We start from the raw sequence: 27524 nt of genomic DNA, 5'->3' as shown, positions 1-27524 counted from the left end.
TGGAGAGAAAATACAAAAAACTGAGACACAAAGGGACTTGGGAGTCCTTGTGCAGGATTCCTTAAAGGTAAATTTGCAGGTTGAGTCTGTGTTGAGAAAGGCAAATGCAACGTTAGCATTTATTTCACGAGGACTAGAATATAAAAGCAACAATGTAATGTTGAAACTTTATAAAGCACTGGTGAGACCTCACTTGGAGTTTTCTGAGCAGTTTGGGCCGCTTATCTTGGAAAAGATATGCTGAATCTGGAAAGGGTTCAAAGGATGTTCATGTAAATGATTCCAGGATTGAATGGCTTGTCATCTGAAGAGCGTCTAATGGCTCTGGACCTGCCTTAACTAGAATTCAGAAGAATGAGGGGTGACCTTATTGAAACCTATTGAATGGTGAAAGGACTTGATAGAGTGGATGTGGAGAGGATGTTTCCTACGGTGGGAGAGTCTAAGACCAGAGGATACAGGCTCAGAATAGAGGGGTATCCTTTTAGAACAGAGATGAGGAGGAATTTCTTTAGCCAGAGGGTGGGGAATCTGTGGAATTCTTTGCTACAGGCAGCTGTGGAGGCCACGTCTGCAGAGGCTGATGGATTCTTGATTGGTCAGGGCATGAAGACATAAGAGGAGAAGGAAGGAGATTGGGGCTGAGAGGAAAATTGGATCAGCCATAATGAAATGGCGGAGCAGACTCAATGGGCCAAATGGCCTAATTCTACTCATATATCTTATGGTTATCGAAGATGCTTAAAAATGGAATGCCATGCCTTTTCTTAAACTTCTGCAATCAACCTGCTGAATATTCACAATTATCTTCAAATTTCAGTTTGTCGTGATAGATCTTTGCTTATTTCACGATTAGCATACTGCTAAGCAGCACATGTTGAGTCCGATGCTGACGTGCATTCCCAGTCCTGTGTTTTTGCTTTCAATTAGTTTTGTGTTTTGGAGTTACAAAACGTAACGGTAGCAAAGAGGAAGTTTTAAACTAACAAATATGACTACCTGACTGTTGAAATGTAGTGAGATGTTCAAGTTAAAAAAAAGCACACTGAGCACAGGCAACTAATAAACAGCACAGCATGTACTGCTTCAGTAAGGGACAGAGACGGGCGAGTTAACAAAAAATGGCAGAAAACAGATGAGCAGTAATCAACATGCTGTTGATGAACAATCATGTAGTGATGAGAGTGACACAGGACACTTTTGCCTTGAGATTTACAATTTAAAAACTAACAAGAGGCAAGCAATTAGGCTTACACCACAAGTGAACAGCAAATTAATTAAAACGGAATTGGACACTGGCTCGGCAGTTTCAGTTATTCCACAAAATGAGTTTGAACAGTATTTCAATTTTACTTAACTGAAGCCTAGAGGTATCCAATTGTAATGCGCTGTAAGGATTTACTGCTAATGTAATGGCTTCTTTGTAATGTTTCATTAATGTTTCACTGCTAAGGCTAATGTAATGACTTTTCTGTAAAGTTCACTGCTGAGGTAAGGGTTTCTCTGTAGCAGCAGTGTCTGGGTTATGGCTGGAGATAACAGGACTGTGGTACGCATGTTAGCCAGTCAGAGATTGTTGCTCTGTCTTGTGAATCTGGAAGGATATTTCTCATGCTCTTTGGTCAAGGAGAGATGAAGAGGGAAGACACGTGTGGAGACAGCTGGTAGACCACCGGACGGAGTGGACTGGGATCTGAGGGGCCGAAGGTCGGCAATGCTTGGAGGAGACCGATGATGGAAGAATGACTACTGAGTGAGCTCCAATGTGCACTTTTGACTTTTCCTTGAACTGGGCCCTTTTTTTAATTTCATTACTAACCCTAGTTTCAGATTAAGATTCATAAAGTTCAATCATTTAATTGCATCTGGTGTTCTGTCTGATATTTTGTGTTGTGGGTTTGTAACTGGGCAGTACATTATACAGCATCCACACAAAAGTGATCTCTCAGTCTGGCAGGGCCAGAGGCTGTTTTCCCCTTGATGAACACAAGCTGGGCGAGCCTGAGGGTCACACAACTAAGAACTTACATTGAAGAAAAGATAACTCCTGTGGGAATAACATTTGTAACAATGAAATACAACAACCAACAAGCCAGATTAGGCTTGTATGTGGTAAAAACAGGAGGGCTAGTATTGTGCAGTCATGATTGACTGAGACAAATACAACTTGATTGGAGACCATTTCCATGCCACATCCCCTGCAACAGAGTTAACTGAAAGCAAATTAAGAAAGGTACTGGTTGATGCCACAGTAGTGTTCAAGGATGGCACTGGAAAAGTCAAACATATCATGGGTAAAATAGTGTTTAATGAAAATGCTACAATTAAGTTTTACAAAGCCCATTTGTTTCCTTATATCATCTGTGATAAATTAGCTAGTGAGCTGGATCGCATGGAGGCTGAAGGAATTCTGTCCAAGTTTGAGTCCACCCCATGGTTCCAGTAGCCAAGAAGAATGGGTTTGTCAGGATCTGTGGTGATTTCGACGTAACCATCAACCCAATACTGAACAGATCAATACCTCCTGCCCAAGATAGAGGATATCTTTGCGAACCTTTCTGCAGGAAAGCACTTCAGCAAAGCGGACTTGGCTGAGGCATACATACAGATGGAGATGGAAGAAGAGTTCAAAGTGTTTCTCACCATAAATACTCACAAAGGGTCTTACACGATAATAGGCTCATTTTTTGGTGTAGCATCTGCACATGCACTCTGGCAGAAAGTTATGGACCAGGTGCTAAAAGACTGTCCAGGCACTCAGTGTTACCTGAATGACATCATTGTTACTGGTGAGGATGACAAGGAACATCTCCAAAATCTCAAAACAGTCTTAAAAAGATTAGAAGATCATGGGTTTAGAGTATGAAAGGAGTATGGATTATTTAAACCAAGTATCACACCATTGATGCACAAGCATGACACAAGTGTGCGGAGAAAATTTAAACACTGGTAGATGCCCCAGGACCAAAGGACACATCACAGTTGTGGTAATTCTTAAGATTTGTCAATTACTATAACATGGCCCTGCCAAACCTGGCTACTGTGCTCCATCCCTTGTACTCATTACTACAGATTGGGAAGAAATGGCAATGGATAGAACAGTGTGAGGTGGCTTTGAAAAAGCTAAAGGAAATGGTGATGGCAGACACTGTATTCACACATTATGATTCACATTGTCCAGCGAGGCTTCACCGTGATGCCTCACTTTATGGTATAGGTACACTCATGTCACGTTATGAGTGATGGAATTGAATGCCTTAGCATCAAGTTCCCTTGCCGCTGCTGAGAAAAATCATGCACATATTGATAGAGGGGCCTCGAGTCTGGTTTATAGTCATAGTCATACTTTATTGATCCCGGGGGAAATTGGTTTTCGTTACAGTTGCAGGTTTGAGGTGTAAAATATTTCAACCAGTACTTGTACGGAAGACAGTTTACCCTTATCAACCACTAGTGTCCATTTTCAATCCATAGAAGGGTACCCCACTAACAGCAGCAGCAGAATGAAGAGATGGGCTCTTTTTCTTGAAGGACACAATAACAAGATTGAATTCACAAGGACGGTTAATCATGGAAATGCTGATGGATTGTTCCATTTTTCCTTGGAATAGAAAATACCGAAAGAATTTACAAAAGAGGACATCCCTCTGGATGTATTCTCCCTAATGCAAATTGAAAGTTTCCTTATTGTGGCAGAGATGAACCAAAGGGAAATCAGAAAAGATCCCATACTGTCGTAGGTCTACATGGCAGCTCAAAATGACTGGAATGTGCAGCAGAAATTCCGGTTCCCCCATTCTTACCACTGTCGCGATGAACTTGCCCTTGAATTGCTTTATATGGGGATTGAGAGATGTTACACCATCCAAGCTGAGAGCTAAAGTGTTAAAGGAGCTACATGCCTGTCATCTAAGCATGGCCAAATTGAAAGAGCTGGCCTGAAGGTTTGTCTGGTGGTGGGATAGATCAGCAGATCGAAGAGTTTGCAAAGCACTGTTTAGGATGCCAACATATCCAGAAGATGCCAAGAGCAGTGCCTCTCCATCCCTGGGAATGGCCTACATTGCCCTGGCAGAGGATTCATGTGATTTTGCCCGACCATTCATGTGTACATATTTCTTGTTAGTAGTGGATGCAGCTACAAAGTGGCCAGAAGTGTTCCTAATAGCCCCCACAACAGCCTCACACATGGTTGCTGTGTGAAGAAGCTTCTTTGCAAGCACTGGTGTTCAAGAACACTTAGGCTACGTTCACACTAGACCGGATAAATCCGTAACCGAAGTTTTTTCTCTTTATTTTGACCCTCTGTCCACACGGAAACAGCACTTTCCTCCCTCGAAAACTGAGATTTTCTAAAACGCCCTCCAGAGTGTGTAAATTTGAAAACGCCGATTGTGCAGAGCAGTGTGGATGGGGTAAATGGATATTTTTTTAAATGCTGTCATGACGTACCGGAACAGATGGCCGCAGCGCGGCATTTCATTGTTTTCTTGAACGCAACCCCCACACAACCTAACAATTTCAGAACAGACAGCAACGAGACTGAAGCCAGAAGTTAGAAATGTACTCACTAAATACTTTGACCCATAGCTTACTGAATAAATAAGTATACTCACTTTGCCCTTTTTTCTGTCCTTGCTTGTATGAAGATGGTTTACCTATTTATGCAAGTACTTCTCTGACAATAGATGTGTAACAGCCTAACATAACATTGTATAGAAATACAAGACAACACTGACGCAGACATGTTTTATACATTTAACAAGGTGCTTTATTAATGCAACAGAGTTAGTCAGTTTTTCAATGTTCGTCGTCAGCCGGGTCATACTGTCCATGAACTCCCTGTCAGTTGCCTCCATATGCTCCAGTATTTGTTTTTTTTAAGTTTTAAGTCCTCCTGTGTGAGAGCCAACAGCAATTCCTTTTAAGTTTTTCTAGTCTGTAACTGGACAAACGCGCACCAAGTATACCGTTTCCTCTTCACTTGTTTTCTGTGTGTCCTGTGCATGCCCAATAGGAGGAGATTTGCCCAAATATCCATTCTAATGTGGACAGAGATATTTTTAAAAACGCCTGGTGTGGACGCCTATCGTTTTTATGCAAAACTGGCGTTTTCAAAATTATCCGGTCTAGTGTGGACGCAGCCTTAGTCAGTGACAATGGATCACGGTTTGTTGTGAAATAGTTTCAGTCACTCCTGAAAATGAATGGAATAAGATATATTACGTCTGCACCGTACCACCCAGTTACAGGTGGCTTGGTGGAAAGGTTTGCTCAGAATCTAAAGACTGCACTGCGAGTAATGTCAACAGAACACGCGGCACTGACACTGAATCAGAATCTCACCAATTTCCTCCTTGCATATTGCAATGCAGCACACTCCACAACCAACAACTTTCCAGCCATGATGTTCCTGGGTCATCCTTTGTGTTCATGCTTGCATCTTCTCAAACCCATTCTCAGAAGGAAAACAAACAGCTGAGACATATTGAGGACTCAAGGAGCCCCGGTGAGTATTCAGTATCAGTCTCGGTCCCTACACAGTCGAGGTTGCGTCTGATATCATCTGCAGATGACACATGGTTCAGTTGAGGATGCAAGAGTCAATTGTTAGAGAAGAAAGGTGTCCAGAGGTGTCAGAATCACTTCCTGCAGTCCCAGAGTCAACTCCTACCACCATGGAGGCGGCTCCAGATACGGTGAGTGTTCCACAGCCACAAGTCCCACCTGCCAAGCCAAGTGATTCTCCTTGTCAGGAAATACATTATTGCACAAGAGTAAGAAAGCCTCCACAGCAACTAAATCTTTAGATCTGAATGGGATGATTTAAAATTTAGTACGCCACGGATGTCTGTATATTAGTTCTATTATATACAGTTCTGCCTTTCAAACTGCATGAAAGGCATTGAGCTCATCTGGGAGTGAATCATCACAGCCATTCATGATGTTAGGTTTCACCTTGTAGGAAGTAATGGCTTGCAAACCCTGCCAGAGCAAATATGCACCTGATTCTGTCTCTTGCTTCAATCGGAATTATCTTTTCAATCTTAAAATACCCTTACGTAGGTCATACCTGAACTTGTTGAATAGGTCTGGATCACCAGTCTGGAATGCAACAGATCTAGCCCTCAGCAGACTTTAACTCTCCTGCTTCTGGTTTGGTTATGTCTGGTATGTTCTTGAAGGCACATACTCATCCACACAGATCTTGAAGTCAATGACAACTATGGTTAATTCATTCAGATTTTAAGATGAATCCCTGAATATTGTCCAGTCCATCGACTTAAAGCAATCTTAGGGCGGGGGGGGGTGCTCCTCTGCCTCCCTTGACCATATCTTCTGGGTCCTCACCACTGCTGCTGCAATCTTCAGTCTCTGCCTGTACACCGGGAGTGGAAGCACAGCCAGGTGACTGGACTTCCCAAAGTGTGGGTGCGGGATGTCATATTAAGCGTTCTTGATGACAGTATAACAGTGGTCAAGTGTGTTGGTGCCTCTGGTTCTAATCATAATTTAGTTTGATCTAACATGGTTATGAAAAACATTGAAATAGACAAGGTATAATTGTTCTAAATTGGGACGAAGTTAATTTTAATAGACTGAGAAACAAGTTTGCAGATGCTAGAGTCTACAGAAAAAAACAATGCTGAATTAACTCAACAAGTTAAGTGGCATCTGAAAAGGGAAAATAATTGATAAATCATGTTGACCTGTGTTTCTCCAACAATTTGTTTTGAATTGACTGAGATTTGAATTCATAGAGGGTGGACTAGCTAGTGCAGAGTACCCCCGTGTCCATCCCCCTCAACGAAAGTGTACTGTCAAGGGGGATGACCTAACAGAGGAGAGTCACAGTGGTCGGCTGTCTGGCACTCAGTCTGCCTCTGAGACTCAGAAGGGAAGAGAGGAGAAGAGACACGCTGTGATGATAGGGGATTCATTAGTTAGGGGGATGGACAGAAGGCTCTGTGGGCGAGTACGAGATTCCTAGATGGTATGGTGCCAGGGTCCAGGGTATCTCAGTTTGAGTCCTCAGCATTTTTAAGTGGGAGGGGGAGTAGTCAGAAGTCATGGTCCATATATGTAACAGTGACACGGGTACGATGAGTGAGGAAGTTCTGCACAGGGAGTTCAGGGAATTAGAACATAGAACATAGAATAGTACAGCACAGTACAGGCCCTTCGGCCCACAATGTTCTGCTGACCCTCAAACCCTGTCTCCCATATAAGCCCCCACCTTAAATTCCTCCGTATACCTGTCTAGTAGTCTCTTAAACTTCACTAGTGTATCTGCCTCCACCACTGACTCAGGCAGTGCATTCCATGCTCCAACCACTCTCTGAGTAAAAAACCTTCCTCTAATATCCCCCTTGAACCTCCCACCCCTTACCTTAAAGCCATGTCCTCTTGCTCTGAGCAGTGGTGCCCTGGGGAAGAGGCGCTGGCTATCCACTCTATCTATTCCTCTTATTATCTTGTACACCTCTATCATGTCCCCTCTCATCCTCCTTCTCTCCAAAGAGTAAAGTCCTAGCTTCCTTAGATGCTAAGTTAAAGGGAAAGACCTCCAGGGTTGTGATCTCAGGATTGCTACACATGTCAAGTACTGGTGAGGCTAGAACTAGGAAGATGATAAAGTTCAATGCATGGCTAAGGAGTTGGTGTACGAGGAAGGGCGTAAGGTTTTTGTATCATTGGGCTCTCTCTGAGGGAAGATAGGACCTGTACAGAAAGGACAGTTTGTACCTGAACTGGAGGGGGACTAATATCCTAGCAAGAAGGTTTGTCAATGCTGCACGGTGGGGTTTAAACTAGAGTTTCAGTGAGGTGGGAACCAGAGTGCCAGAATAGTCAGTGGAGAGGTTGTGGAGGCAGATGTTCATAAGGCCTCAGACAAATTTAGAAATCAAAAGGTTGAGCATGGTGCAACTTGTGTCCTGAGCTGCGTATATTTCAATGAAAGAAGTAGTGTAGAAAAGACAGATAATACAGCAGAAGAAGAGGTAGCTGGTTTACAAACAGAGGCAATGTGCAGTGAGGAGAGGCTGTTGATAGGGCAAAATTGCAGTCATCAGGGGAGGTACCAGAGGATTGGAGGACAGTCATTGTTGTTCCACTGTTTAAAAAAGGCTCTAAACATAAACCAGTAAATTATGGGCCAGTGAGTCTGATGTCAGTTGTGGGAAAGTTATGGGAAGGTAAAAGGACCGAATATGTAAGTATTTGGATAGACGTGACTGATTAAGGACAGTCAGCATAGCTTCATGCGTGATAGGTCATATCTAACCACTTATAGAGTTTTTCAAGGAAGTTACCAGGAAATTTGATGAAGGCAAGGCAATATCTGCTGTCGACATGGATGCTAAGTATGCTCTTTGACAAGATCCTGCACAGGAGGCTGGTCAAGGAGGTTCAGTCACTCGGCACTCAGGATGATGTAGTAAATTAGATTAGACATTGGTTTTGTGATAGAGGGTTGCCTCTCTGACTGGAGGACTGTGACTAGTGGAGTGCTGCAGGGATCAGTGCTGGGTCCTTTCTTGTTTGTCATCTATATTAATAATCTGGATGATAATGTGGTAAACTGGATCAGGAAATATGCAGATGACACCAAGATTGCGGGTGTAGTGGAAAGTGAGGTATGTTATCATGGCTTGCAGAGGGATCTGCATCAGTTGGAAAATGGGCTGAAAAATGGCAGATGAAATTTAATGCGGGTAAGTGTATTGGTTTTACACTTCATTAGGACCAACCAGGGTACAGCAGGGCACTGAGGAGTGTGGTAGAACAAAGAGATCTGGGAACACAGATCCATACTTGTTGACCGTGGCGTCACAGCTAGATAGGGTCATAAAGAAAGCTTTTAGCACTTTGGCCTTCATAAATCAATGTACTGAGTACAGGAGATGGGATGTTATGTTGAAGTTGTATATGACGTTGATGGGGCCTGCTTTGGATTGTGTGCAGCTGTTGTCACCTCCTTCCAGGAAAGATGCCATTAAGGTTGAATGAGTACAGAGAAAATTCACAAGGATGTTGCCGGGTCTGGATGACCTGAGTTATATGGAAAAATGGAATATATTAGAACTATATTCTTTAGAATGTAGACAATTGAAAGGAGACTTTCAACCTTCTGCTGACTTTTACTGCATGGAGCTGCAGATAAGCTTTCTGACAATGGCACAACTGTTCACCTGCTTCCCTGTTCATTCAAATCTCAAGAAGACAAATGGTAATAAGCATTGTCTGAAGTAACCAAAAGTGAAATCCTGCTGTATATGGTTAATCTGACAAAACTGACCTCTAAACATGTCGTTCACATGCACCACCACCTAACCCATGATATAAAAGGGCCAGGGTGCTTCTGAAATGTTCTAAATATGATAGGTACTCTGATATCATATACAGTATACAGTATGATAATATATGTGATAGGTACTGAGATTTTCACTAAATCTAAAACACATTCAGGAGTTTTTGTCATAGCACCTTTGATTAGAACAACCTCCGCTGATGAAGGGTCTTCAATCTGGAACATTAAGTCCGTTTTTCTTCCCACATAGCACAAGTCAAGTGAAGTTTATTGTCATTTAATTATATACATGTATACCATCAAACGAGATGCTTCTCTGAACCAGGGTGTAAAGCACTATATTATACATAACACATAATAACTTATGAAAGTAAGGATGAAATCTACAGATGGATTACACGTAAGTAAACAACCTAAAGTGCATAAATTAAATACGGTAAAGTACAGTACAGATTAATCAGTGACATTTTGAATGTGATGCGACAGGGAGTTCAGAAGCCTAATGGCCTGAGCAAAGAAATTGTTTTCCATCCTGACTGTTCCTGCATCGGAGTCTCCTGCCTGATGTTAAAAAGTCAAAGAGGTTGCTGGATGGATGGGTAGGATCCTTAATAGTCCCAAGGGCCCTGCGTACGCAACGCTCCTGATAAATTTCCCCGATGGATGGTAAGGGAGACCCCTATGATCCTCTCAGCCATTCTCAAAGTCCTTTGCACAGACTTCCGGTCCAATGCTTAGCTGTTCCCATACGAGACAGAGATTTAATTTGTCAGGTAGATCTCAATGGTGCTCCTGTAAAATGTAGTTAAGGTGGGGCCTGCTAAGAATTTTCAATATTTTCTGTGTTATTTTGGATTTCAAGCATCTGCAATTTTCTTGATATATAAAGCCTCCACTTGTTTTTCAATCAAGGTTATATTATTTCAGTTTACAAATGTGGATTTGTGGATCCCATTAGGAAGGTACAGAACAGCTAATAGACAGCCTAGCATGCCTGGCATTTCTCTCCTGGAGTTTTCTTCCTCCAACCTGAAGAACTGACATAATTATTACCAATTGTCCCATTCAATCAACTATGCAGCAACTACAATGGAACTCGTCAAACCACAGGATACCGGGTACCAGCTGTCCTTAAGAGCGTTTGCATTTGGAGAGTAGTATGTCCCACCACCTTTGTCTGTCCCAGTGAAACCTTTTCTTTTGATGGCATCTCTCATCATCAATCCCAAATATGATTGGAAATCCAGTGGGACCACAAATAGACAGAGATCAATCAACACTGAAGTGTGCTAAATGTATTGTCTTGTTGATTTCCTTGCTCTCCAATGGGTGCATAGCAGTGGCTTTGTTTTGAACCAGAGATTTTCAGTGTTTTTTTTAAATCTAAACTTCTTATTTGGAAACAGACCTCTTTTATTATTTTATATCAGAGGGGTAGAGCGAAGTGATGATAGCGCTAAACAGTGACTTCTTTGTTTGCATCTCCGGAAACGGCTCAGTTTCTATCTTTGATATCTCTTTTTTCCCTTTTCAAGGTTCTTTTGAAGACCCTGACCTGGAGTTACACTCTGACTTCAGCTCTTTATGGGAATGGGACCTGCTCGCAGGGCCTCAGAACCAGCAGCTTTTTGATATTCCAAGGATACAGCCTGGAAGACTAACACGCCTTCAGGGTGCTAGATTTTCATGGCTCTGGAGACGGGCTGATTCAAGGCCGGTGCCCCTGACTGAGGCGTCTCGGGAGAACATGGAATATCGGGGGCAGCGAGTTAGCTGCCGTGGGCTGTGTGTCCAGAGACCTGAGCCTTGGGGCCTACTCTCTGGGCACAGAGCTCAGAAAGAGCGACGCAACAGACTTTTAACATCAAAAGTCAGTGAGTTTTTTATGTCTCCCCTATCGCTATCAAAGGTTACGGTGAGAAGGCAGGGGAGTGGGACTAAATGGGAGAATGGATCAGCTCATAATAAAATGGCGGAGCAGACTCGATGGGCCAAATGGTCGACTTCTGCTCCTTTGTCTTATGGTCTAAACGGGAACACCTTATTAGGGAGAGAGAGAGAGAGCCTGTGGTATATCAAATTACCGGGTGAACGAATAGTTTTTGGGGTACTGCAAGTCTGCGTCTTTATTGATGTTTTGCTGCACGCTTGAGTGCTCGGTGGGGGGCGCTGATACTTTTTTGCTGGTGGGGGAGGGGGGATTATTGCCTTGCTGCTGCTTGTACGAGGGAGGGGAGAGCTGGGGGGTGCATTTGGGGTTCTAACATTTAACTGTCATTCATTCTTTGGGCATTCCTCTGTTTTCATGGATGTTTGCGAAGAAAAAGAATTTCAGTATGTATATTGTATACATTTCTCTGATATTAAATGTACCTGTTGAAACCTCTTGCTTATAATTCAAATTAACAACTTTTCTAAGAATATTTTTCAAAGATCATTTGTCTTTAATTAAGTCCTTAATTTTCCTAGTCATGACATTTACTCATGGAATTATGCCTCAGATTTACTACCCAAAATACCTGTATTTTTTCAAACTACTTTTATCTCTTAAAAAGCACGAAAATTGTGATTTTTCAGGTTTCAAATATCCACTTCTTCAGTCTGGCAGTAGTTGATTTTAATTTCATTTTAAAAATTTAACAAATTAAATAGAATACTAATCAAGCATGTATGTTTTATAGTGTCAGAAAATTATTTATTATCAGTAAATAATACTTGATAAAGATTAATTATGTTAGCCAAAATTGAATATAAATATACATACATGAAGTTCTGTTTTGTATTTCAATAAATTGATCTCCCAGGAACACAGGTGAATTTGAGGTGCAATAGAACTGTACTTGATAAATTGATTTCATGTATAACTATCATCTCACTGCGACATATTTTTTTGACTCCCAAGGGTAATTTTACATGAAGGAAAAATTTCATATGCTGCTGAATGTAACTTCATTCAGGTAAATTATTATTGAATTTTTCCATATAGATAATAATGGGCTGTAGTATTCCCACAGGACAATTAAGTAATACCAAATAAAAAGCCTTCGCCATGAAGTTTGGCAGAACAACAAGTCTAAATATGATATGGCAATGAGTAAAAAAGAGTCTCTGGTGTGCCGAGGGATTGATGCATTCCATATTTGTACCACTTTATTAAACAACAATATAATTTGTTGCTTGTTTCCCATTAAGTTTGTATTTGATATTCACTTTTACCAAAGCATCAGCACAGGAAATTGCTTTCTGAAACTGAATTATATTGGACTTATTCTGCAGCATGCAATTGACTGAATAATTGTCAATATGTGTCATCAGAGTAGTACAAATTACAATAAAGATTGCACTTCTCACTGAAATAATCATACACAACACATTTCATCAAGAGAACCAAAGTGTAAAAGCCAAGGACCCTGTTGAAAGTCAGCACCAGTTCCATTGAAACACATCAAAGTTGCTGGTGAACGCAGCAGGCCAGGCAGCATCTTTAGGAAGAGGTACAGTCAACGTTTCGGGCCGAGACCCTTCGTCAGGACGAGACCTGTTCCATTGACACCTTCACTACTTCATGTTTCTGTAACCTAGTGAAATTCAGGGGAGAGAGAATGGGACGATGTGATTGGTGGCATTTGGTACAACAGGCACCAGGAAATCTTGAGGATGAAGAGATCTGAATGAACTAGAATCTCTGGCAGGACTTTATTGTTGATATGCTATTGCTTGGCAAGAGGAGATGGTGGAAGGTGAACAGGAGGTCACAGTGAGATCAGTTGGAAAATATAAAGGGATAAGGATGGGGAGAAGGACATTGTCACTGAAATCAGGAGGGAAGGTGGGATGGAGGCACATATTAGGGGTTGTAGTGGAGAGGGTTACAAGCAAGCATGGATTTGGAGACTGCAGAAGAGTGGCATCAGCAGACCAAAAGGCTCGAAGGCCGAAAGCACCGGTAAATTATAGGACATCAGATTTGGAAACTGGGATTGGAACAGCGATGACGATGGGGACAGCTAAGAGTGATTCTGTCAGCAGAATGATCAAGGGATGGGCAAGACTATTCCTATTTCACTTGCAACACACATCAAAGTTGCTGGTGAACGCAGCAGGCCAGGCAGCATCTCTAGGAAGAGGTACAGTCGACGTTTCAGGCCGAGACCCTTCAGGCCTGCTGCGTTCACCAGCAACTTTGATGTGTGTTGCTTGAATTTCCAGCGTCTGCAGGATTCCTGTTGTTTGCCTATTTCACTTGCACTGACTTCTAAGTCATATGCCTGATACATTCGTTATGGCAAAACAAGATTCTAGCTTTAACTATTTATGGAAGATAACTATGATCATTCAGAATTTTAAGTCGTGTTAGCTCATACAACTTAACATTGACAGATGATAATGATCTGCTAAAAGCAATAACAAAGAAAAGAAAGTGTTCGTGTCACATAAAATAGACACTGAAGCCCTTCTCATGAAGGCAGTTAATATTACTGAACTCTATTCTGATCTCAACAGAATTGGCAAATATTGAGAATAATGCTATTATAAATGATCAGAATGGATCATCACCTATTAAAAATGCATGATCATGCTGAGATAAGCCAGAGGCTGAGAATTTGCTCTAAGATATTTTGGTTGCAATAATTCACTTATTTTCCTTCAAGATATTTACATAAAAGAGCCCAAAATTCTAAAACCTATTCACAGATAATGATGGTCCAGTGAGCAATCTTTTGTTTTAATATGGAGTTTACTAGGAATACTACCCATTTAGAATTAATCAAAAATAAATATAACATTCCCTGATATAATTTATTAAGGATCACATTATAAACTTAGTCAATAAGACCATAAGACATAGGAACGGAATTAGACCATATAGTCATTGTGCTTCCACCATAACCTGCTGATTACTAACTGAAAAGTTTCCTTCTTCCTGCAACTATAAAAAACTGCATTCCTGTTTCTGCTAGGAAATTAAATTGCTTTTCAAAAGATAAATTAAAAGGCTCGATATCCATCCAACGTCATGATTCTGCGAGAATTCTCTCCACTCACCCGCCCCAACAACACTCAAGACACTGAACATTAGCCAGGACAAAGCAGCCTGATTAATTGATACTCCATTTATACCACTCAACATTTATTTACTCCATTTGTAACATGCCATGGCTACAGTGCACCATTCTACAAAATATACAGCAGTCACATATCTATGCTACCCCGACAGCAACTCCCGAATTAATCAGGATGACAGCGACATGCTTTAGACTGTCATCAGATCTCAACAAGTCACACAAATCCAAAATAACTATGTATTGCTGTTCATCACCACGGAACCTAACTTCTGGAACTCCTTGTCCATTGGTCATGAGGGAACACATTTACCAGTAGTGATACAAGAACTCCAAGAGGTAGCTCATGAGCACTTCACAAACATAATCAGAGATCAGAGATGTACATTAAAAGATATACTGTACAAGATGTAAAGTTGTACAATTAGATGGCTGCTACTCATGCCAAATAAAGAATTAATTAAAAAAGCATGATTACATTATCCACCAAAATTATTTCAAGGACATGACCCGCCCAGCCAACACACTTTTCATCCCTCTTCCCTTCAGGAGAAGGCTCAGGAGCTTCAAGACGCGTACGGACAGATTTGGGAACAGTTTCTTTCCAACTGTGATAAGACTGCTGAACAAATCCTGACACGGATCTGGGCCGTACCCTCCAAGTATCCTGCCTCTCAGTTTTTTTGCACTACCTTACTTTCCCTTTTCTATTTTCTATTTATGATTTATAATTTAAATTTTTAATATTTACTATCGATTTGTACTCCAGGGAACATGAAGAGCAGAATCAAATATCGCTGTGATGATTGTACGCTCTGGTATCAATTGTTTGGCAACAATAAAGTGTAAAGTATAAAAGTATAAAAATAGACTAATCTCTTGGTTTAAAGTAGGCAACAATTAACCAAACCAGAAACAATTTTTAAAAAAGCAATTTCTTTAAAAATTTCATAGCTCTGTAATACATACCCTATTAAATTCTTCCCAAAATATCTACTTTTAACACTGGAGAGACTATTTACTGCATATTTTTCACAGGTCAGACATATTACTCTCTCCTATATCAACATGAAGAGCTTATTGTTCCCTTATGCATGCCGCTGTATCCAGAACCTGACTACAATCGAGTTGGGATCTTAGCAGAGCACTGTGAAAACTTGGATTATATCATCTGGAAATGCAGTCCACTGTGTTTGTTTTATTTATAACTGGATCATATTATTTGGATACATAAGTAAACTCTGGCCAGCTCATTTTCCATTTTCCTCATAATTATTTCTAACCAGGACAATAGGAATTTAGATACAGTGCTCCTCATTCTTGTCCTTCAATAGGATTATGACTGATCTGTACACCATCCCTTCCTTTCCTTCCCATTATATCTTTCATAAAAAGAAAACTACCAATTATAAAATTAAAATGATCCAACTGCCAACCTTCATGTGGATGTCTTTTTCAATTTCTTTCCCTGAGAAGCTTGGTTCTAATTTGTAGGTTATAAACTTTTATTCCAGATTTGTCAACTAATAAGAAGACTGACTTATCAGTTCCCCTTAAAATCTTGAAAACAGTGATCTAATCACATCTTAACAATGACACCTATCAGCAAATTTATAAGCAATAGCTCTTCATTTTGATATCCAAGTTGTTAATAACTCCAGTGAATGATTGAAATCCCCAAACAGATCTCTGTGGGATGTCTTAATGAATCACCTCCTGTTATTTAGAGAACTCACAACTAATATCTGTATCTTCTCAATCCTACAACTGATAAAAATTTTCAGAGAGGCAAATAATTAACCTGTGGTTTCTTTAACTTTAACTGCATTGTTAAAAATCTGTTCTTGGGGATGTTAGTGAATACCTTTCAGAAATTCATTTGCTTGGCACCTAATTAAATTCATTTATTCATTTAAAAAAATAATTTAATCAGATTCACTGGATCTCACCCACTATTTACAAATCCTTATCAAGATGTTATGATCATATGAGGACTTGATCCAGAATTATACTAATCATACTTAGTGTACATTGACATGGGAAAACTTAGAGTCCACACACTCTTATTGTTACAAGGATGAAATATGAATGATTTGATTCATTACTGAGATACCTCTGAGATTACAGTTCATTATGGATTTGCACCATCTGCAAATATATCAAGCAAATCCCAAATAAATAAGTGAATTAAGAAAAAAATGATGAGGAGCCACACCATTCATTCACTTGATTCAGTTCAATCTGAATCCACTAGCAACTGTTTTCCGACTCATTTCTTTCTACCAGTCATTCAATGGCTCACCTTTGTTGGTAACACACATAAAATGCTGGAGGACCTCAGCAGATCAGGCAGCATCCATGGAGAGGAATAAACTTAATTTTTCAGGCCCTTCAACAGGATTGTGTGGATTTCAATGAAAACTTTTTGAAATTCCTAAGAATATTTTGTCGCATGTCTTCTAGGAATCAATTTAAATGTTGCAGTGGATAGATGGGAACAGGTGGGTCGTATACCTGGATTTCCAGAAGCCATTCAATAAGGTGCCACACAATAGACTTACAAGATACGGATGCAGAGAGTCGGAGGAAGTGTATTGGCATGGATAGTGTATTGGTTAACCAATAGAAGGCAGGGTTGGTATAAATGGGTGTTTCTCCGGTTGGCAGTCGGTGGTGAGTGGAGTGCCGCAGGGGTCGGTGTTGGGCCCGCAGCTGTTTACCATTTACATTGATGATTTGGAAGAGGGGACTAAATGTAGCATAGCAAAATTTGCTGATGACACTAAACTGAGTGGAAAAGCAAATTGTACAGAGGATGTGGAGAGTCTGCAGAGGGATATATATAGGTTAAGTGAGTGGGCCAAGGTCCGGCAGATGGAATACAACTTTGATAAATGCGAGATCATCCACTTTTGGAAGGAATAATAGAAGAGCAGATTATTATTTAAATGGTGAAAGGTTGCAGCATGCTTTCGTGCAGAGGGACTTGGGAGTGCTTGTTCATGAATTGCGAAAAGTTAGCTTGCAGGTACAACAGGTTATTAAGGAGGCAAACAGAATGTTGACCTTCATTGCTAGAGGGATTGAATTCAAGACCAGCGAGGTCATGCTGCAACTATACAGGGTACTGGTGCGGCCACACCTGGAGTACTGTGTGCAGTTCTGGTCTCCGTACTCGAGGAAGGATATACTGGCTTTGGAAGCAGAGCAGAGGAGGTTCACCAGGTTGATTCCAGGGATGAAGCGGTTAACCTATGAGGAGAGATTGAGTTGCCTGGGACTACACTCTCTGGAGTTCAGAAGAATGAGAGGGGATCTTATAGAAACATACAAAATTTTGAAAGGGATAGATAAGATAGAAGTAGGAAAGTTGATTCCATTGGTAGGTGAGACTAGAACTAGGGGACATTGCCTCAAGATTCAGGGGAGAAGATTTAAGACAGAGATGAGAAAAAAGTTTTTCCCAGAGAGTGGTGAATCTGTGGAATTCCCTGCCCAGAGAAGCAGTTGAGGCTTCTTCACTAAATATATTTAAGAAACAGTTACACAAACAACAGGAATACTGCAGACGCTGGAAATTCAAGCAACACACATCAACGTTGCTGGTGAACGTAGCAGGCCAGGCAGCATCTCTAGGAAGAGGTACAGTCAACGTTTCAGGCCGAGACCCTTTGGGTTATGGGTAAAGACAGGTAGACGGAGCTGAGTTTATGGACAGATCAGCCATGATCTTATTGAATGGCAGGGCAGGCTTGATGGGCCGGATGGACTACTCTTGCTCCTATTTCTACGTTCTTTCTTGAACAATGGCCGGTAAAATTAGTCAGAATCCAAGTCAGCTGCCTGGTTTTCTGCTCATCAATCTGAACATTAACTCTGTTTCTATCTCCACAGATGCTGTCAAAGCTACCAAGTATTTCATCCTTTATTTATGACTGTCAATTAGGGTGTTTCCTACAGCTATTTGCTCCAGATTATTGATTTCTTTCATTTCCTAATGATTGAAGTCTAGGCATTTCTATGAGATGATTCCTCCTTGAGCAACAGGATTTTTCCATTTACCGCCTCACAAAATTTCTCAAATGATGGACACTGTTTTATAAATATGCTTTCCTGTCAACCTGCTGAGCTTATTTACAACTTCTCACCTGGCAATATGCTGTTGGATGTTGGATAGGGCTGAACATTTAAAAACAGTAGAAGTTGGAAACACTCAACAGGTCTTTTCCCCCTATATGTGAAGGTTTGTGATCATGTGGAAGACAGGGATGACTGGGATAAGAGTGGTGGAGGTGCCCCCTGAAAGAAAGCGGTAACGGAGGAGATGGTAAATGGAATGAGAGAGAAAATCAGAAGTAGTAGTGAAGAGGGATAAAAGTTGCTGAATGCCAGAAATGTGATACATAAGATGAAAGTTACTAAGTTACGACATCCATAACAAAATTATGGCTGTGTATTTTTAAAAAAAATAGTTGAACCAGATGCTGCATATCGATGCAGCTATAAAGAAAGCACGAAAACTGCTATATTTTATCTGGAGTTTGAGGAGATTTAGTATTTACCAAAAACACCCACAAATTTCTACATATGTACCTTGGAGAGCCTTCTAACAGGCTGCACACTGTCTGGCATGAGGGTGGGGGATACTGCACAGGATTGAAGGAAGCTGCAAAGAGTTGTAAACTTGGTCAGCTCCGTCATGGGCACTGGCCGCCATAGAATCCAGGACATCTTCAAGCAGCAACACACACAAAATGCTGGAGGAACTCAGCAGGCCAGGCAGCATCCATGGAAAAACATAAACACGAGCAATTCTGCAGATGCTGGAAATTCAAGCAACACACAACAAAGTTGCTGGTGAACACAGCAGGCCAGGCAGCATCTCTAGGAAGAGGTACGGTCCACGTTTCGGGCCGAGACTCTTCATCAGGACTAACTGAAGAAAGAGCTAGTAAGAGATTTGAAAGTGGAAGGGGGAGGGGGAGATCCAAAATGATAGGAGAAGGCAGGAGGGGGAAGGATGGAGCCAAGAGCTGGACAGGTGATTGGCAAAAGGGATAAAAATGTAAACACGAGAAGTTCTGCAGATGCTGGAAATTCAAGCATCTATGGAAAAAAGTACTTCCGATGTTTCAGGCCGAAACCCTGATCTCCTGCCTCCCTGTTGTGCTCTTCCCCCCACTTTTCTTTCTTCCATAGCCTTCTGTCCTCTCCCATCAATCAGACTCTCCCTTCTCCAGCCTTGTATCTCTTTCACCAATCAACTTCCCATCTCTTCACTTCAACCCGGTTTCACCTATCACCTTGCGTTTCCCTCTCCCCTCCCCTACTTTTAAAATGTACTCATCTTTTTTTCTCCTGACCTGCCGAAAGGTCTTGGCCTGAAACTTTGACTGTACTTTTTTCCATAGATGCTGCCTGGCCTGTTGAGTTCCTCCAGCTTTTTGTGTGTGTTGCTCAGATTTCCAGCATCTGCAGATTTTCTCTTGTTTGCATCTTTAAGGTGCGGTTTCTCAGAAAGGCGGCATTCATCATTAAGGACTGCCCACCACCCGGGACATGCCCTCTTCTCATTGCTGCCCTCAGGAGGGACGTTCATAATCCTGAAGGCACACACTCAGCAATTCAGGAATAGTTTTTTCTTCTCTGCATCTGATTTCTGAATGGACATTGAACCCATGAACACCACCTCACTACTTTTTTATTCCTATCTTCGCACTACTTATTTAACTATTTAATATTTTATATATACTGTATACTTACTGTAATTCACCAGTTTTTCTCTCTGTGAAGATGTACTGCACTGCACTGCTGCCACAAAGTTAACAAAATTCATGACATATGCCAGTGATATTAAACCTGATTCTGATTCTGAAATAGTGGGGGGATAAAGCAAATGTATTGAAACAATCTGTTGGGAAAATGAATGAGGTTCCAGGTTTTCAAAATGCTACGCAGAATATAACACTTTTGTAAATGCAGTGGGCACATGGATTTACGTTATAGAAGGTCAAGCAATTAAGAATATACAGCTTAGATAATAATTTACACTTGAATAACAATCTTCATAAATTTTTTACATAAAGATTGCCCCTTCTGGGTAACAGGAAAAAACCTAAAAGACTGAACTGCCCATTTTCTTTTCAGCAGTCATTTATGTTTGCTGTTTACTGTATTTCATCTGAAGGTAGCTTGGTATAGATAGGGTAAATGCAAGCAGGCATTCTCCAGTGAGGTTGGCTGAGACGAGAACTAGAGATCATAGGTTAAGGGTAAAAGGTGAAATGCTTAAGGGAAACATGATGGGGAAACTTCTTCACTCAGAGGGTGATGAGAGTGTGGAAGGGATGGACGTTGGTTGGATTTCAACAGTTAAGAGAAATTTAGATAGGTACATGGATGGGAGAGCTGTGGAGGGCTATGGTCAGGCTGCAGGTCGATGGGTCTCAGCAGATTATTAGTCCAGCATGGACTAGATGGGTTGCAGATCCTGTTTCTGTACTGTAGTGTATATGACTGTATAGTTCAATGGAAGAAATGGATTTATCACGATCCATTAGCAAGAGCTACGGCACAAGAATCCATTTCTGCACCATGCAATTTACATCACTCAGATAAAAGGAAACGGCAATGTATTTTCTGTCTGAATTTATTACAAAGATACTGGAACAATGATGAACCAGATTTACTTAAATCACGAATAGCACATTACTAGAAAACAATCTGAATAATGATCTACCGAGAAATTCAAATTTTTTCAGATAACTAATTATATTTCAATATTCAAATAATTGGAGTAGAACATGCCGCCATAATTATCTTGAAAAATAACTTTGTTTCCAATCTTCTGAACTCTTTCTACCTGATCCATGTTTTGAGAATTTATTCTGCCTATTTTGCGTGCCTTCAAGATTTTCTGACGAGCCTGCTGTTTTCAGTCATCAAGATTTGCTTTCTGATGCCTGCGTGAGTACTTTTGAAAATTGCTAACTAATTTGTGTGTTAAAATTCTTCCACACTCTTTCCTGCACCATTGCCTGTGCTCTCAGCATCTGTGAAAAGCGACTGTTCTCTCAGATCGCTGACCTTTCCACGCAGAGCTTCACCATCACCATTTCTTCCAAGTCGACGAAACCTCGTACACCCATTGGGACCTTTTCCCTCACTAATTATTAGTGTTATAGTTGTTTGTGTGGAAATGACCAGATTCATCAATTTGCTGATAGATCTAATTGAGACTGCCAGAAGAATCCATTCAAATAAGGTGCAATGTTCAAAGTAACCGTCTAACAACAGAATGAAGCAAAGCAATTCCAAATCTTAAAGAGGTCCGTGTCCAGGAGCTTTGCAGCTTAACTGAGCATCATTACTTCCATTAGACAATGAAATAATGAAAATTCAAAACACACTGCCAGCACTGACATTCTATCTATTAAGTATGAAGTGAGGAAAATAAATAAACCATTTTCCTGGAGGTGGTTTAAGCTGTTATGTAAGAGCCTGAATCCTTCAGTTATTTTCTATCTTTCTACATTGATACGATTTCCCCAAGTACAGTTACCAATGTAATTAACAGTCTACCCAAAACAACTGTGAAGGTGGCACATCCAGTCTTTCTGCTGGCAGCAGCTCTGATTTCAAACCCCGGACTTTCTTGCCTTTTTCTATCCTCCAGCCATCGTTTAATTTCTCTCATCTTATCTCACATTCACAGAACTTTGAACCCTCCATCCACTTTTGACTAGTCCCTTCATGTTTTTTTCCCTGCAGTTTCTCCCCAATTTCCCTCCCATTTAATACATTCTTTCACCACCCTGTCAGTACATTTCATTTGTTGAGAGCTTTCCACTATCATATTCAATAAAGCTGACACCTTCTCCTCCCTGCGGCAGCAAGTCAGTCCTTTTATTCTCACCACCGCTGAAAGTGATCGCCTAATTTTACTCACAGTGTAAGATGCGCATAGCTGTATAGGCACCTCACTTAGCCGATTAGGCTAAAGATTGCTATAGCCTATAATCAATATTGCAGAATGTCAATAATTTATCTCCGAGACTTTTTAATTGCAATTGCACTGTAATTTCACTATCCTTTTAACTGTGCAGCAGGTAGATTAGTCTGTAAATGCCAATTTGATATTAAATATGTGGCAAAGTCAACAGTGGTTCAAAACATGGTAACATGGTAGCTAATAATATATATATTTTTCACCTACCAAACTAATTGCCTTTCTAGAAAATCAAATAGCCGCAAGTGATGAAAATGTGAAATAAAAGCAGAAAATGATGGAAACACTTTTGATGGCAACTCCTGTAGAAAAGGAAAAGTAGTTAGTATTTCAGTTCAAAGACACTTCATCAACCTGAAATGTTAACTCTGCTCCTTTTTCCACAGGAGCTGCCTGACCAGTTGCATCTTGCCAGCATTTTCTGCCTTTCTGTTACATCCATCTGTAACAGCAACTTTATCTTACCTTATTTTCTTTATTTAAAAAAAATTATCCCAACCCAACACATTAAACTGGTTAGCTAAAAATGCACTCTCTTAGTATTCTGCTGACAAAGATCAATGGGCCAGAGATCTCTGAAAATGAAACAGGCAAACAAAAAATGGTGTGAAGATGGCTGTTCTTCTTCATCAGTCACACCTTTAAAATTAATAATATATTTCACCTACATTTATAAATATAATGTCAAATGGGTGAAGTACAATTCATTATTTATTAGGTTATGATTATATGAATGCTCTTGTAGCCTACAGGGCATGAATATATTGTAAAATTCACAGCATATTAATTACATAATCCCCATTTCCCTTGATACTTTAGCGATAGTTGACTGCTTTAGAATGAGGTACTAAATGGGCCAGATTAAAATGAGTTCATTAGTAAAATTGTTATTCAATTATAATTTAAAAATTACAATTCTTATGAATTTTATTTTATCGTTTGATAGAGTTAATTAAAAGAAAATATTTTCCAACCCCTGAGTGAGGGAATTATAGGCTGCACGGTATTACCTTGTGCAATAATCTCTTCCACGAAATCCATAACCCTTTCTGATGGTCAAAGCAATCCTATGTTTCAACCGATTCTACTTAACTGTTTTAGCTTACTGATTACTGTGGCAACACATTTGGAAACCGATTTATGTATAGGCGCTAAAGTACAAAGAAAACTTCAATTTTGGGAGAAAAGGCACATTTATACATTCCTACATACATGGATTCAGTCTGTTGCTTGGATTTTCTCTTGTTCATTGTTTAATTTTGTCTGTTGTGCTAATTTACCAATGTTCTAGTTTTAATTATGTCAAAGAAGAAATGATAATAGGATTGTTTCGTCTTTTCCAATATTCTAGTGTCGCCGAAAAGATACCATAACCTTTCTAAACTACAGGCTACAATTCTACCTGACAACGGCCTCCCAATCCTCGGAAAGTTGCCCGTCAAGTCTCAGCCCCGGTTTCACGGCGTGTGACTTTAGCATTGTACACAATCTCCAGATTACTTCGAGGGACCAAATGCAAGAGCCACATGTAACGTTTTGTTCTGCGTTACATTATGCCATTTCAGCACTCGAATCAAATGCTTTAAATGCGCACACTGGACACATAACAATGTTATAATGAATGGGCGATATGAAGGCTCGCATGAGCAATCACAAAATACTCCTCCCCGGTATAAACTGCTGGGATTTTTACCGCAATTGAAGTTACATTTTCGGTGGGTGCAGATTCCCTGTACGAATTGGCCGCAACTACAATTAAATGAGAAGTTAAGCTACGTCCGAAATGATAAAATTGTTCTATTCGACAAGGTGCGCTAACCGAAGAACAGGGGATATCAGTGTTCCCTCGTTTCCCACAGATACGCTTCCCCTCCGCAAGTGTAAAGTACCTAATGCAAGAGAGCGTTTAGAATACTTGTAATATTGCAGCAGGAGAGGAGGGGGACAGGGTTGAGATGATGTAACCACTTGAATTCACAGATCCGAGGAAACTGCGCCTCGTTTTTTTCTCCCTAAAACGGGAAATTGCTGCTCGCCACCCAAGGCTGGAGAGGCCATTGATATTACTTGGTGGACAGATGCTCTAAAAAGGGGCTTTCCCTCCAATGCAACAAGGAAAAACCCCGCCTGAGTGACTCCAATATTCCCAGTTGAGCACACATTCGTTAACAAGCATCAGGATCAGCATCAATAAAACTGGGGATCATCTTTCACCAAGTTCAGCGGTGCCACATGCAGTGTGGGAGCCCCACGCTGTAGACTGCACCCCACTGATGCCTGAACTCAGGGGGTCCCCAAGGACAAGGGAACGGCACAGACTTTGTCTCCGTGCCCCCCTCCGTTGTAATATGGAGAGAGAGATGCTGCCCCGTTGCCTCCTCCTCTTCCCAGGCTGGGCAGCGTCCAGGGGAGCCCAGAGTCGAAAAGGATTCCGCGCGGTCCCCACCCTCTCCTCCCCTCACACTCAATCTTCAGATATACAAGGCGCGGCTTTTAGTGGTATCCCCGGTTTGTGTGGTGTGTGCGGGCAGTGCAGGAGGTACTTACGGTCCGAGCATCAATCTGGTGAGCCGCAGACGATCTCCACCACCCTCCCAGCCGATTCCAGTGGGATCCTCACCCAGGGCCGCTCACTGGCAACGCCTGCGCATGCGTGCGGCTGGTTACTGATAAAAACGCTGGGATTTTACAGTAAAAATCCCCTTATGGTCCAAAATCCGTTTTCGAGATTTTATTTCTTCCTTCTTCACGCATTTTTTGCTTGTTGTGGCAATGCAAGCCACAGCTTGTAAACTAAAACGCGGAATGTTTCCGCAAACCTAACTGGCTCTCTGTAAAACCGGCTATCGAGTCAGGGAATAAAATGACAAATGAACCGTGAATGCCATAGCGCCCAATACACATTGCTCCAACTGCACTCGGGGATCCTCGCAGTAGTGGGCTCCCCGTGACATGCTCCTGGAAGCCGCACATTGCATCTCTCTTAAGTTATGCCCAATTCTCCTTAGATTCCCAACAGTGTACAATGCATCTTTGAGATGTCAGTGCAGATATTTTGAAGTCAGGCGCTATGTGGAAACTTGAAGCAGCAATTTTCATCAAGTTCTTCCCGATCTATTGCCAGATGAAATCAGCTTTCACACAAGCATAAACAAACATGCATTGAATCTCAAAGACCAACTGTATTTGAAAACGAAGAGCCTAGTTTATTATTAAACGATCTGTTCATATTTAAACAGCTGTCTAAGGGGAGATGCTTAACTGTGGACAGAATCGAATAAATTGTGATTATTTATATTTAGAACCTGGTAACAGCCGAAACCTATCGCACAGTTTGGTTTGTGCGGCGAGATCCCGTTCTATTGTCACGTTTTGTTTTATGTTGCTTCCTCCCCAAAATCAAAATAACTGCTTCACTGGATCCTCCCTGCCATTTTCTACGGAGAGCTCCGCAGCATTACACAAAACAGAGCAGGCGCCTGGTGTCTGCCTTTTACTGCAGGATTTTTAATTTGATGACAACCTTTCACTCATTTGTCAAATCGAAACTGAGAAATCATGACAGCACTACCAGATATCAGAGGACTTGTAATTGAAATTAGAGGCAAGTGGTCCACGGCATTAGAGAGAAGGTGAGCACTTGGCAGTCTTAAAATGGACGATGAGGGGGACTCCGAAGGCGATTGCCATGACAAAAATAATGAACCTAAAATAACCGGATGTTCCCTTGGCGGAATAAAAATAACTAGAAACACAAATAACACACTTCTCTTTCTTGAGTTGGCCGAGATGGAACCCTCACCCCCCCCCCATCCCCACCGCTGTCCGCTGTTGCAAGATACCGCAAAACCTAGCCTGGGACCCTCTAGCCAATATACTAACCTGCTGTCTATTGTGTCAGTCTGTGTATGACTCTTTTTTTCCCCATTAATAAGAAAATATACGCACAATTCATGCTATAAAGTTAACATCATAGGAGTTGCAATCCCATATAGAACAGCAAACAAATATCAAATCAAATAACGAGTCAGACCTAATCATTGTATAAACCATGAAATACAAAATCACTGGCAGATCCTATATTATTGGTAGCAGTTTCTTAAATATTAAAAATTAATATAAGTTCATACAATAAACGATGCCAAAAATAGTTCAGGAAAAAGGAGTCTAATTCTGCACTCACCTCTGGTTTGGTCGACACTGTATTACTCGGCGAAAGCGCTCACTACATGAATTGGCTTAAGCTTATGGATTTTTCTTTACGTTTACCCGTCTGTGTCAATGAACACGGGGTACCACTCCCGAAAGGTATCTTTCCTTTTTAAAGAAAATATTTTAGAGTGGCGACGGCACCACGGGAAAGCTAGATCGTCCGGCAATAATGCGTCGATGGAGAAATCGGACAAGAGAGAGCGTTATTGCCTGCGAATTCGCCATATCCAGAGAAAGCTGTTCCTCCCACCTCCCCTTAGTCTTCAGCAGAAGCGAACAACATCACGGTACATACCCAAGGAGCCTTTCCGTATCTGCCCAGTGAACACATTACCTATTCGAGCCTCAGCTATATGTCAATATTGCAACAGCTGGGCGATCAATCAATAATGATTTATCAACATTTTATTTCTAAACACATTCTGGCGTAAAACGGCAGTGTGGAAATGAACGCGGCATTGTACAGGAGGCCGGGAAGGATGCATTTTAATTTTCTTTTAAATCAGTTAATTAGGGGTTAATCAGATTGAAGTTCTCAGTGACCAATGGCCAGCGTCTCCAACAGAGGAATTGCTATTTGTTTGGATTTAGAAATCTCATATCAAAAAATACAGGGACAAGGTGCTGCCGACCGGTTGCCTGGCAGCGCCTTTTGATCATTGGTCGTTATTAATGCTGAATGGAACTGGAGTATTGGGAAGCAAAATAGCTGCCTCACCTAAATCACCGGCTGTTCTCCGCAAAACACCAAAACCATTCTAATCATCAGCGTATTACAGCAGATTTTCATGGTTTATTATTTGATCAGAAACGTGCACTGTGCGCAGGGCTCTTCTACCAGGCGTTAACATTGTAATGTACACAAACATGCAATAAAGCCCAACAGGTTTATTATATACGCCTTCCATTTTCCCTCTCTCACCATGAC

At 41.1% G+C, this 27524-nt stretch overlaps 1 protein-coding gene across 3 annotated transcripts in view; it reads right to left on the bottom strand.

Annotated features, from left to right (window-relative positions):
* rgs20 (regulator of G protein signaling 20) overlaps positions 1-26811 on the bottom strand; it is a 103649-nt gene extending 76838 nt beyond the window's left edge. For 2 of the 3 annotated variants that reach the window (XM_063041810.1, XM_063041820.1), the window contains exon 1: positions 26568-26811. Coding sequence is in view for 1 of the 3 variants with exons in the window: in XM_063041830.1 (XP_062897900.1) it covers positions 24932-24942 (11 nt within the window). In the remaining 2 variants the exon portion in view is untranslated. Of the gene's footprint in view, positions 1-24931; positions 24962-26567 lie in introns of those variants that run through there. The other variant, XM_063041830.1, reaches the window with a different exon arrangement.
* Positions 26812-27524: the final 713 nt, after the last annotated feature.

Source organism: Mobula hypostoma, chromosome 1, assembly GCF_963921235.1.
Source record: "Mobula hypostoma chromosome 1, sMobHyp1.1, whole genome shotgun sequence".
Classification (NCBI taxonomy): domain Eukaryota; kingdom Metazoa; phylum Chordata; class Chondrichthyes; order Myliobatiformes; family Myliobatidae; genus Mobula; species Mobula hypostoma.
The sequence above is the reverse complement of the archived record's forward strand: the minus strand, read 5'-3'. Positions and strand labels throughout refer to the sequence as shown.